Source organism: Tupaia chinensis, unplaced genomic scaffold (assembly GCF_000334495.1).
Source record: "Tupaia chinensis unplaced genomic scaffold, TupChi_1.0 Scaffold143481_1, whole genome shotgun sequence".
In the NCBI taxonomy this organism is placed as follows: Eukaryota; Metazoa; Chordata; class Mammalia; order Scandentia; family Tupaiidae; genus Tupaia; species Tupaia belangeri.
Genome location: NW_006203325.1, coordinates 141,198 through 154,571, shown reverse-complemented (window position 1 = coordinate 154,571; position 13,374 = coordinate 141,198). Strand labels below are relative to the sequence as shown.

At 35.6% G+C, this 13,374-nt stretch overlaps 1 protein-coding gene across 1 annotated transcript in view; it reads right to left on the bottom strand.

Annotated features, from left to right (window-relative positions):
* The window catches only part of AHR (aryl hydrocarbon receptor), a gene marked incomplete in the record, with an annotated part of 55,450 nt that overhangs the window by 6,400 nt on the left and 35,676 nt on the right, over nucleotides 1–13,374 (bottom strand). Inside the window, 5 exon segments of the mRNA XM_006163890.3 lie at nucleotides 1–903; nucleotides 3,103–3,244; nucleotides 3,901–4,010; nucleotides 9,688–9,890; nucleotides 13,154–13,284. Of these exon segments, the coding sequence (XP_006163952.2) occupies nucleotides 1–903; nucleotides 3,103–3,244; nucleotides 3,901–4,010; nucleotides 9,688–9,890; nucleotides 13,154–13,284 (1,489 nt within the window).

The window sequence follows — 13,374 nt, the reverse complement described above, 5'->3', positions numbered from 1 at the left end:
TAGGGAAACTCTTGACTGGTCCCATTTAAGTCTGAAAAGACATTATACTGTTGTAGGTCTTGCGGAGGACAACTGAAAGGCACGGACTGGTTTGAGTTCCAATTTGCAAACACGCCATTGACTTGCATATGCTTCAGTTTCTGACATAGTTGTTGCTGTGGCTCCACTACTACTTGCTTCTGGTGGTGCTGTAGCTGCTGCTGCTGCTGTTCTAACTGTAGGTGTTCCTGTATCATACAGCTTGAGTTCAGGGTCATGGACTGTTGCTGCTGGTAACCTGAACACATGAAGGCAGACTTATTTAAAGAATCTTGCACGTATGTCAGGATGTCATCTGTCAGGTCGATGTCTCTGAAGTCAACTTCACCAGGAAACTCAGCTCTGAAAAACCTTTCATTCTGCATGTGTTTGATATCTTCAAAATCGATCCCTAGGTTTTTCATAATGCTGTACAAGTCACTATTTTTATTATCTGTAAAGGACCCTGTGTGACCTCCAGAAAATGTTGAGTTCATTTCCTGAGACTGACCAATTTGTTCATGTTTCAGGACATTATCATTTCCCACTGGCACGATATTGTCTTGCCAATTACTGCATTCATTCATAGATTCATTTAAAAAGTTCGTTTCAAATTGTGCCGTACTTGAAGCAGGGTAGAGATAAATAGACTCATCTTGTTGCATTAGGGCACCCAAGAGAGAACTGGGATTGAGTGAATCCTTATTTAGAGTTGATTTGGAGGCAGAGTCTTTTCCACTAATGCCATTTTTTGTCCTTATTGGTAAGGGATCCATAATAGGAGGAAAGGGACTGGTTACCTCATACAGCACAGCTTCTCCAGTGGTAAACATAAAAGGCAACTTCATATTTCGTTTTCGTAAATGCTCTATCCCTTCTTCCTCTCTAAAATTGTGTACAGAATTTGTTAGAAAGAATTCTACCATAAATATTTGAAAATAAAATATTAAAAAAAGAAAAACAGAATGTAAAATATGCTTTAATTGAATCCAATGGCAGAGAACAGAGACTTAATTTTGTTTGATCTGAATTGGTGCTATAAAATTGACTTTAGGGAAACATTTAAATGATTTCAAATTTTTCTCCCCAAAATGTAGTAGTTAATTTCAGGTTACATCCCTAGCTGACATCCTGCAGGAAAAATGAATTTGTGTGGAAAAAAGATCAAAATACAAAAACTATAAGAACTTAGAAATCTGAGCAGGAGAGGCCTATATAAGTAAAACATAAAACCAAGATGCTATAAAGGAAAAGGAAAAGACTGGCATAATTGGCAATATGAATATTTAAAAAATATTTTATTATTGCAAAATAATTTCTAAATCAAGACATTGAGAACATACTTATGAATATATATATTTATGATTCGTATCTATAATAAGAAAAGAACACCAATAAGTCAATAGAAAAGGCAAATAACTCAATAGGAAAGCAAGCAAATGATATGAATTGGTAATTCATAAAAGAAAAATACTCTAGGGAACCAGCAGTTAGCGTAATGGCTATGTCGCTGGACTCCCACGTAGTCGACCGTGGTTCGCATCCGGGACCCGGTGGCTTAAAACTCACGCCGGGCGCGTGTGTGTGTGTGCCCAAGATCCCGAGAGGAGAATGGAGGAGAAGGGATTGCGGCATGACCATCTCCCCTGGGGGGTAATTTCTTGCTTTCTGTCTCTGTGTCTGTCTCTGTCTCTCTGGCGAGCACACACGCCCTATAGCGAAAACCTCTCAAAAAAAAAAAAAAAGTAAAAGAAAAATACCCTAGAAAAATACAAAGAAATGTCTTGCCTCATTAATAATAAGAAAATGAAAACTAACCTTAGTTACTAATAGAATCAGCACACAAAATATCAGCAAATGCATAAAAATATGAGCAAGAGCAACACAGTTCATAATTGGCAGATATATAAAGAACACCATACAGTTAAAAAACTGCTGGTCCCACTTCTAGATTTTTGATCTAGGGATTCCATTCTGATAAACCCATCTCAGATTCAAAGAACTATAGGTCCAACAACTATGAATCAGGGACTGACTGCATATATGTACATACGAGTTGTGTACTTACATAGGGAGGTACATATATTCACAAATATACGTTTATTTACCATGTTCCTGGACTGAAAGACTCAGTACTAGAAAGGTGCTAATTCTCCCTAAATTATATACAATTTTACTGTAATCTCATTTAAAATCCAAATAGCTTTTCTAGTGAGAATTGACAACTGATTTGTAAAATGTATATGGAAATATAAATAGTGAAGAACTAAGGCAATTTTGAAAAAGAACACACACACACACACACACACACATAAAGCCAAAGCAAAAAAAGAGAAGCATTCGGATACATAATCTTGTGATTAAAACAATGTGATTTCGGTGTAAAATAGAACCAGACTGATCTAACTATTGAGTCATTAGAAAAGTCATTATGTATTTTCTGTTTTTCTCTGCAAAAATGGGTCATGACTTTTCTGAGGGTCCAAGAGAATAACAGGGCCCAGAAATCCTCTGATCAAAATGGAGTGCAGTGGGGAAAAGATGACCTTTTCAATGAGCCATCATTTTACTACGTATCAACTGGGTATATGTAGAAGAGGAAAAAATCAATTTTGATTCTTACACCTCAAGCTACATGCAAAAATCAATTCTCCAGGATGGGAAAAACATTTGCAATACAAACACTGTGAAAGGACTTATTTCTAGAATATATAATAAACACACAAATCACTGCTGTGCGTAGAGAACATATTTTAAACAAAGAACTGTTACAATTTTCTTTTACTTTAGCTTTTATTCTAGCTTTTTATCTTTCCTTCAAATGCTCAGGATAAAACCCTAGAGTTTTTTTTCATTGATTATTCCCTTTCTGTTGCTGTACATATTTAGTCGTTCAATAGTATCTGTCAATTTTATCTTTTCCATGTCTCTCATCTGTGCCCTCTTCTTTCTATACATATTATCTTTTCAGTTTTTATTTCTGAGGCAAATTCTCTTAGAATTAGTTTAAAAATTTCATGTCAAACCAAATTGTTATTAAGATGAAAAACAAAAACAGGTAACATTCTCAATCTTTGTACTTACGTTAGTGGTCTCTGAGTTGCAATAATATAATCCGGTCTTCCATTTTTATAAACTAAGCGTGCATTAGACTGGACCCATGTCCATCGATTGCCTTTCGTCAGAAGCCTAAAAACTATCATGCCACTCTCTCCAGTCTTAATCACTAAAATAAAATTTTAAAATTAAATTATTAAACCCCAAATCAATATATTAAATCCCTGAAACAAGGCTGCACAGACATATTTCTGGATGTATTTTAATCATTACCAAATGTAATAAATACTGACAAGTTTTAAATGTAGTATATTAAAAGGCATAAAGATAGTTCTCAAAAGTCTTTTCCCCTTATACTGGACTAAATTTATTACTTATAATGTTAAAGGGAAGATTAGTACCAGTCAGATGATTTTAGTGTTACATGAAAATAGAGAAAAAGTATGGCTAGGAGTCAGAGAGAGATTAAAAGTGTTTTAATTTTAAATAGGAAATACTTCCTGCAGTTTAGTATTTTATAATTTGCAAGTCTGAACCAACGTTAACACAGATTTATGAATTAATAATGATGCCATTAGAAAATTCCTGAGAAAAACTTCATGGATCAAAGTACTCATTTTCATAGTAATTAAACTACTATATTCCCATGTGGCAGCTATAGAGGAGTTAATAAGTAGAGTAAATCTGGTTAAGAATAGTGATGTAATACTAAGCAGAAGTTATATCAAATAGATGTCTTCAAGACATAACCTTAGGTAATAATTGGGAACATATACTAGAGGATAGGTCATTTTTCTGACATGCTTACAAAGAATGCCAACTTACTCCGGATATGGGATTCAGCACAATACAGCATATCGGCAGCATGAAGAAACTGATATCCTGACCCACTCGTGCACAGCTCTGCCTCAGTATATCCTAAAACAATTTTCCCTCTGTTGAAACAAAAAGGCAAAAAAAGATCAATTTAAATTTTTTATATTTATTTCATTAATAACACACACACACACATAAGCAACCTCAACAGGGTCTCACTCCACAATACCCCCAGCCTTCCCAACCAGCCAGGACCATGGGCACACACCTAACACATGCAATCAACTGTCAAAGTGAACCCATGTTCTCCCGCATGGATTAAGAATCACTAGAGAAGGGAATTACTGCTGTTCACTCTGTCAAGCCATAGAGTGAATGAAAATGTAACATAAATGAAGCAACCCAGATAAAGTCATTGGGTATATACTATGTTTTACTTGACAATCAACATTGTTAGGTTTCGTTTGTTTCTTTGTTTGCAATGCCAGACAGAGACAATGACCAAAAAGAATGAAAAAAATAACCAAAAAAAAAAAAAAAAAGAGGACATCATATGGGAAATTCTGGATACCATGAAATACCCAAATATCCATATAATGGATATTACAGAAGGTGAAGAAACTGCTAAAAGCATAGAAAAACCTCTTTCAAAAAATATCTGCAAATTTTCCAAAGATAGAAAAACATGGAGAAATTCAGACCCAAGAAATAAAAAGGATCCCATATAGAATCAACACCAAAAGATCCTCCCCACTGCATTTAATAGACAGATTGGAAAAATCAAAGACAAAGACGATATTCTAAAAATGGCAAGGGAGAAATGTCAAGTTACTTATAAAGATTATTCCATTAGGTTAACATCAGACCTCTCCACTGAAAAAATGTAGGCAAGGAAAAAATGGGAAGATGTATTTAAAACATTAAAAGAAAAACAATTTCAGCCAAAAATACTATAACCAACAAGATTATCCTTCAAATGGGAAGAACAAATAAAGGTATTCTCAGGTAGACAAAGACTGAAATAATTCACCAATAATAGACCAGTTCTATAGGAAGCACTGAGGGGAGTGCTTTATTAGGATAAATAGAGACAGACACAAAAGGAGAACAAAAAACAAACGAGAAAATGGCTAATAAAATGACAGGGATATGTCTGCATGTATCAATATTAATGAATTAAATTCTCCCATTAAAAGACACAGACTGGCTGAATGGATACAAAAACAGAAGCCACCTATATGCTGCTTACATGAAACACACCTCACTGATAAGGACATACATAGACTGAAAGTGAAGGGCTGGAAAAAGATATTCCATGCAAATGGAAACCAAAAAAAAAAAAAAAGGCTGGAGTTACTATACTGGTATCAGACAAAATAGACTTTAAGATGAGAGATATAAGAAGAGACAAAGAAGGACATTATATAGTACTTAAAGGACTTGTTGACCAAGAAGATACAACACTTGTAAATATCTATGTATCTAACACTGGAGCACATAAACACATCAAAGACAATTAGATCTCAAAGGAGAGAGGGCTGCAACACAATAATTGTAGGGAATCTTAACATCCCACTGTTTCCTCTAGACAGATCATCTAGACAAAAAATAAACAAAGATACAAGAACTAAATGATACTATACATGAAAAGGACTTGACAGACATCTACAGAGTATTTCACCTAACTACCAGAAAATATACATTTCTGTCACCCCTCATGGGACATTTTCAAAGACTGACCACATGATAGAGCACAAAGCAAGCCTTTACAAATTCAAATGTAGAGAAACTACATCTAGCATGTTTCCCAACCAGAATGGATTCAAAATTGGCATCTACTACAGAAAGAGCCCTCAAAAATTCATAAACACATGGAAACTAAACAACCTACTCCTGAATGACTTTACAACTACAGAAGAAATTACGACTAAAATCAAAAGGCTCATACAAACCAATGATAATGAACAAATATGTGTTTATAACCTCTGGGATACAGCAAAAGCAGTCGTAAGAGAGAAATCCATAACAATATGTGCCCACAAGGAAAAAGCAGAAAGGTGGCAAATAACCTAATGGCATAATTTAGGGAACTGGAAAATAAAGACAAAACCCAAAAAAATTCCAGGAGAAAAGAAATAGTAAAGATTCAAGCAGAGATAAATATAAATGAAAGAGAGAGTAAAAGAACTATACAGAAAATAAACAAAACCAAAAGCTGGTTATTTTAAAAGATAAACAAAATTGACATACCATTAGCTGGATTAATCAAGAATAACAGAGAAAGGAACTAGATAAGCAAATCAGCAAGTAAGCAGGCATTATTACAATGGATATAACAGAAATACAAAATATCTTCAGAGAATACTATGAATGACTATATGCCAACAAACAAAAAAACCTAGATGAGATGGAAATACTTCTGGACACGTATAACTTAACAAGATTGAACAAGGAAGAAACAGAAAATCTGAATGGATCCATAACAAGCAATGAAACTGAATCAGTAAAAGATAGTCTCTCAACAAAGAAGAGTCCAGGTCCCGATGGCTTTACTTTTGAATTCTACAAAATTTTTAAAGAAGATCTAACCTCAAATCTCCCTAAACTATTCCTAAAAATTCCAAAAGAAGGAACCCTCCTGAATTCATTCTATGAAGCCTCTATCTTCATAATTCCAAAACCTGACAAGGACATGACAAAAAAGGAAAACTGCAGGCCAATATCCCTGATGAATACAGATGCAAAAATTCTCAATAAAATACTAGCAAATTGTATTCAACAACATATTAAAAGGAATATACACCATGGTCAAGTAGGCTTTATATCAGGGATGCAAGGATGGCTCAATATATGCAAAACAATAAATATAATAAATCACATTAACAAAAGGAAAATTAAAAAAAACATATGATTATATCAATTGATGCAGAAAAAGCATTCAATAAAATACAACATCTCTTCAGGATTAAGACTCTCAGCAAAATCGGTGTAGAAGGGACATTCCTAAACATAATAAAAGTCATCTATGAAAAACCCACAGAAAACATCATACTGAATGGGGGAGAAGCTGAAAGCTTTTCCACTAAAAGCTGGAAAAAGACAATGCTGCCCACTTTCTCCACTCTGTTTTTATTTTCTTTTAAGAGAGGTTTTTGCTATATAGCACATGCGCTTACCAGAGAGACAGAGATAGAAAGTGAAAAATCACCCCCTGGGGGAGATGGCCATGCCACTATCCCTCTTCCTCCAGTCTTTGCTCAGAATTTTGGGTACACATGCATATGCGCCCAGGTGAGTTTTAAGCCACTGGGGCTAGGACTCGAACTGGGTTTGAGTACGTGGGAGTCCAGCAATGTAACCATTATGCTATCTGCTGGTCCTTTATAACACAGTATTGGAAGTTCTAGTCAATGAAATTAGAAAGGAGAGTTAAATAAAAGGCATCAAAATAGGAAAAGAAGAAGTAAAATTCTATTTGCAGATATGATGCTATATATAGAAAGTCCAAAAGAATTTAAAAAAAAAAAAAAAAACACCCTCCTGGAAAAGATAAATGAATATAGTGAAGTGGCAGATTCAAAATCAACATATAAAATCTGTAACATTTTCATACACCAAACATGGACAAACTGAGACAGAATTGAAGAAAGAAATCCCATTTACAATAGTCACAAAACCAGTAAGTTATCTAGAAATAGTCCTTAACAGAGACATCAAAGATCTCTACAAGGAAAACTATGAAACACTAGGAAAAAAATTAAAAATGATACAAAAAGGTGGAAAAACATCTCATGTTCCTGGATTGGAAGAATATAATCAGGATGTCAATCCTACCTAAACTAATCTACAAATATAATGCAATTCCAATCTAACTACCAGAGTTATTCTTCACAGAAATAGAAAAAAAAATCATAAAATGTGTCTGGAAGCATAAAAGGTCCTGTATTATCAAGGAAAAATTGTGCAAGGAGAATAAAGTAGGAGGCATCTCACTTCCTGACCTCAAAACATAGTACAAAATTGTAGTAATTAAAACAGCATGGTATTTGCACAAAAACATTTGACAGGTAGGTCAATGGAATAGAATTGAGAACCCACAAATAAACCCACGACATACAGCCAACTGATCCTTGACAAAGGGCACAAGACAATACAGTGAGGAAAAAAATCTCTTCAGCAAATGGTGCTGGAAGAACTGGATATTCACCTGCAGAATAATGAAACTGGATCCTTATGTCTCACCCTTAACAAAAATTAACTCAAAACTGAATGAGGACCTTAATCATAAAACCTCAAACTATAAAAATGCTGGTGAAAAACACAGGGAACAGTCTTGGAGATCTTGGAATAGACAAAGAGTTCTTAAAGAAGACCTCTAAAGCACAAGTAATAGTCTCCAAAATAGAAAAATGGGATTATATTAGGCTAAGAAGCTTCTGTACAGCAAAAGAAACAAATAATAGAGTGAGAAGACAACCCTCAGAATGGGAGAATATATTTGCAAACTATACCTCAAAGAATGGACTGATAGAATATACAGAGACAAATAAATAAAAAATACAATCACAAAAAAATAATCCAAATAAAAGATGGGAAAAGGAGTTGAACGAACAATTCTCTAAAGAAGACATATGAACAGCCCAAAAGTATATGAAAACATTATCATAAAGGAAATGCAAATCAAAACCACAATGAGATACTGCTTAAACCCAGTCAGAATGGGTACAATTAAAAATAATAATAATAATAATAAGCGCTGGCGAGGCTATGATGATAAGGGAACTCTCCCACAGTGCTGATGAGAATGCAAATTAGTATGATTGCTTTGGAGACTGATCTGGAGATTCCTCAGAAACCTACAAATAGAACTACCGTATGACCTAGTAATTCCACTCTTAATTATTTACCCAAAGGACAGCAAAACCCTCAGCTGGAAAAACACTTGCACATCCATGCTTTTTGCAGCATTATTTACAATTGTTAGGACTTGAAATTGACCCAAATGTCCAAAAACAGATGAACGTTTGGAAGGTATATTACAAGGAGGAACTGTAAATGCTAGAGATAGTAGGGTTAGGGTAATATGGAGATGGGGAGGAGAAGGAGGGGGGGAGGGGAACAGAGGAAGAAAAAAAGGTACATTTAATTGACAAATGAGCTATTTGCCAATGATAACATAAATAGTAATCTTTGTCTTGACTGATATGCATGGTATTTGTGCTGGGAGAAGGAATGTTGTACACTGTAAAAATACATGTGATTATATGTAAATTTAAATTTAAAAAATTAAAAGTAAATAAATAAATAAAACCACACGTAAGCGTGCACATGCGCACACACATCTTCAATACTTATACTCCATTTTTGGGGTATTTTCAAATTACCTTTTTGTATTCCCACACTAGAAAGTATTGATAGGGTTTGGTATGTATAAATGCTTAATATCAGACTCTATTAATTTTCTGAAAGTTACTAATTTCTAGAGCTAAAGATCAAATAAACATTTGCCAAATTAAAAAATGTGAAACCAGTAATAGCAATTGAAATCACAAGAATGAACCTTAATAATATAAGTACGTCATTTTTGTGTAAAGTATTACCAAAAAATCGTAAGATAATTTGTGAATCTAAGGAAATTAGTTTACTTTAAAAGGCTAAAGTGAGTGGACAGAAACAAAATAGTAGCTAATATAACAGTAAAAAGTACTATAATCAATACAATGATTTACACATTAACAGGACTTACTGAAACAAAATACATGTGTGATGAAATAAAAGAGAACAGGTTTCACTCACTTGGCATCACAAGCAGTAGGTGTAAAGTCTAGTTTGTGTTTGGTCCTAAAGATAAAATTTTTGGTTCGGATTTCAAGTATGGATGGAGGCTGAAGTGGAGTAGCTATAGCAAACAAAGCCAGCTGAGGGGGAAGTATTGAGCCATCTTTTCCTTTCTTGTTCTGTCCATGAAGATACTTTAACCTCCCTTGGAAATTCATTGCCTTAAAAAAAACAAAAACAGTTCACTATAAGCCACAGAATGAAAGCGATCCTTTTTAGCCAGCTCCATCATGGCTGCTTCCAGAGTTCCTGAACATTCAAAAAAATGTGCTGGAGGCTGGGAACTGCTCATTTTTTTCACTCTTCCCTCTAAAGGAAGTCTATTCCAACTATCGCAGAAGACAGTGTGAAAATATCCTGAAAGGACTGATAAGGAGCTTGTTTCTAATGGTCATTACAGGAATAACTGCATCATTTTCTGAGCTGCAACTGCTCTACTATTTTCACTTGATACACTCAATATATTGGTTGTCGGAAAAGTCATGATTTATTTTACAATAGAAAAACATAAAAATTTTATGACTTTTCTGACAATCCAATATATCTCCGGAGTGAACAGTAATAAACTCATCAAGAAAATATCAACTTTCAAATATATGTGAGCTACATCCCATAGTTCATGGTATTCTTTCCTATAGAGACAAAATACGATTTTATTAAAACATTAATATGGATCATTATAAAATCATATAAAGAATGCAGAGCTTGGGTCAGCCCATAGTATAATGGTTAAAGTGGCTGGATCCCACATGGCTGATGGCATGGTTCAAGTCTTGAACCTGGTGCCTTGATGAACACACTGGGTGTATGTGTGTGTGCCTATATGCCCAAAATCCCAACAGCAAGGAGAAATGGAGACAGGATGACAGGATTGCAGTATGACCAATCCCCTAGGGTTATATTCTTTCTCTCTCTCCCTCTCTCTCTCTCCTGAGTCCATTCGCCCTCTGGAAAAATTTTTTAAAAGTGTGTAGAGCTATATTACAGTAAAAATAAAAAGTTACTTCAGGAGACAGAGAAACCAAAGAAAATTTAAATACAAATATGATCAATTTAGTTGGTTAAAACAGTATTAGCCTGGGAACCAGCAGATGGCAGAATAGTTACATCACTGGACTCCCACAGTCGCCCACAGTTCAAGTCCTGGACCTGGTGGCTTAAAACTCACGCCAGGCATGTGTGCATGTGTGTCCAAGATCCCGAGAGGAGAGTGGAGGAGAAGGGATTGTGGTGTGGCCATTCTCCCTGGAGGTGATTTCTGACTTTCTGTCTCTCTCTGTTTCTATAGCAAAGTACATATGCCCTATAGCAAAAATCTCTCCAAAATAAAAACAAAACAAAACAAAACAAAACGACAGAAACAGTATTAGCCAGGACAATTCTGATCTCCATCTGTTAGCAGCACAAATAAGAGAGATCCTAGTGAATACAGAAATTCCACTGCAGAAATACATATCAATTAATTTTTTTTTTTTGAGAGGTTTTTGCTATAGGGTGTGTGCGCTCGCCGGAAAGACAGAGAGACAGAAAGCGAGAAATCACCCCCTGGGGGGATGGCCATGTCGCAATCCCTTCTCTTCCATTCTCCTCTCGGGATCTTGGGCACACATGCACACGCGCTCGGTGTGAGTTTGAGCCACCGGGTCCGGGACTCGAACCATGGTCGACTAAATGGGAATCCAGCAACATAGCCGTTACGCTAATTGCTGGTCCCCATACTAATTGATTTTGAGCACCAGTACTACACTAGAAAAACTACCTCAAAGCACAGTTCTAACTCTGGTCAGCCAAATTATCTTAAAAAATAAACATACCCAAAAAGCATGGCTTGGTCATATATACCTTAAGATTTGATTATCTGTTTCAAGTTCCTGATAATTTACAAAAAGAATATGCAACATGCTTTATATTTTCTTCTCTTGTACCTGGTAGAGTGAACTGTCCTAAGGATATAATTAAGAGGACAGACTACCTCCACTCTGAGCAGCCTGCCTAAGCAGCTCCTTGAAGTTGACCCACACAAGTGTTCATACTATGTAATGAGAAGCAGTGTCTCATATCAAGAAATGATGATTCTGCAATCATGAATAAACAACCATTTTTCCAGATAGCAGTTATTCTAGACATGTGGAAAAACCCATGATTTTCCTGTTTGGCAGGCATTAAATTGATAGCAAGCATCTTCCTATTAAAAAAAATAATAAAAACTAGTGGGGCCAGCAGGTGGTGTAGTGGTTAAGGCACTGGACTCCTCCTTGTGGCCGACTGTAGTTTGAGTCCCTGACCCAGTGAATTGAAATTCATGATGGGCATGTGTGCGTGGGTGCCCAAAATCCCAAGAGGAGAATGGAGAAGGGATTATGGCTTGGCCATCCCCTCTGGGGGGTGATTTCTTGCTTCCTTTACTTCTATCTCTCTTGGAGAGCATACCCTATAGCAAAAATCTCTCAAAAAAACAAAACAAACAAAACAAAACAATACAAAAAAAAAAAAAAGCTAGGTAATTTTCTGCTTTCTATCTAAAGAGTCCTGCAAACAGTCAGAATACAAGGTCCCATGTTATTTCACTCAATCTTTGTTACTCAATACTGAAGGATAAAATTTTCTGAATTATAGAAAACACTGGAAATCTGAAATAATGATTTTAAAAAGTTTCTTTCTTTTATCAAATAATTTGGTAGTACATTCAAAAAACCTAACTCAAATATAACCAACGAAAATTGGCTTTGCTTAATTTTCCATTTCTTTTTTTTTAATTGCCAGAGGGTACATGTATTCACCAGAGAGAGACAGAAAGACGCACCCAGAGAGAGAGTGGGGAAAAAGCACCTCTCAATGGGGCATGGTCGCATTATAATCCCTTCTCCTCCATTTCTCCATCTTTAGGATTTTAGGCATGCATGCATATGTGCCTGGTATGTTTTTCAAGCCACAGGGGCCAGTATTTGAATTGCACTCGGCCATGCAGGATCAGGCTCCCTTAGCCACTAAGCTAAGGTCTAGTCCAACTTTTCTTTTTCATTTTCTGTAACTTAATAGTACTAAAAATAAGTTTGGTTTGAAGATGTCTCCATACTTTGAGTCCTTACCTAACTAACTGCAGCCTAATTTTGTACAGAAAGTAACAGAAAGCCTAAGTTAAAAGTTAACAAATAGCTGAGTCTCAGTAGATCACAGAAGATAAACTTCACTCACAAGCAGCTGATCCAGGGTTAAATAACACACTGGGTCCCATCGAGCAAGCTGTTTTTGGACCTCACTTGCACGTTCTACATATAAATGCTGCCTGCCTACACTGCAAAGCATAGTTCTCTGAACCTCTTCAGTTCTGATGGCCTACCCAACTCAGGAACTGTTCCCTGCTTAATCTGTCCAAAGTTTTTAGTTTGATGACAGTAAATGTTGGTAAGATTTTGCACTTTACCAGGAAGCCAGATGAATTATCCAATAGACACCTTAGTCGGCATATGAAGCACCGCTCCATCAATGAACTGTTTTCTGGAGGAAGTTGGTCGGAGTTACAATAGACCCCTGGCTGTGCGAGGCCATGAGCTTCTGTAGGAATGAAAACAACGCAAAGTTTATTTTCTTTTTTCTTTCTTTTTTTTTTTTTTTTTTTTGAAGACTTTTGGCAAAAGCGAAATA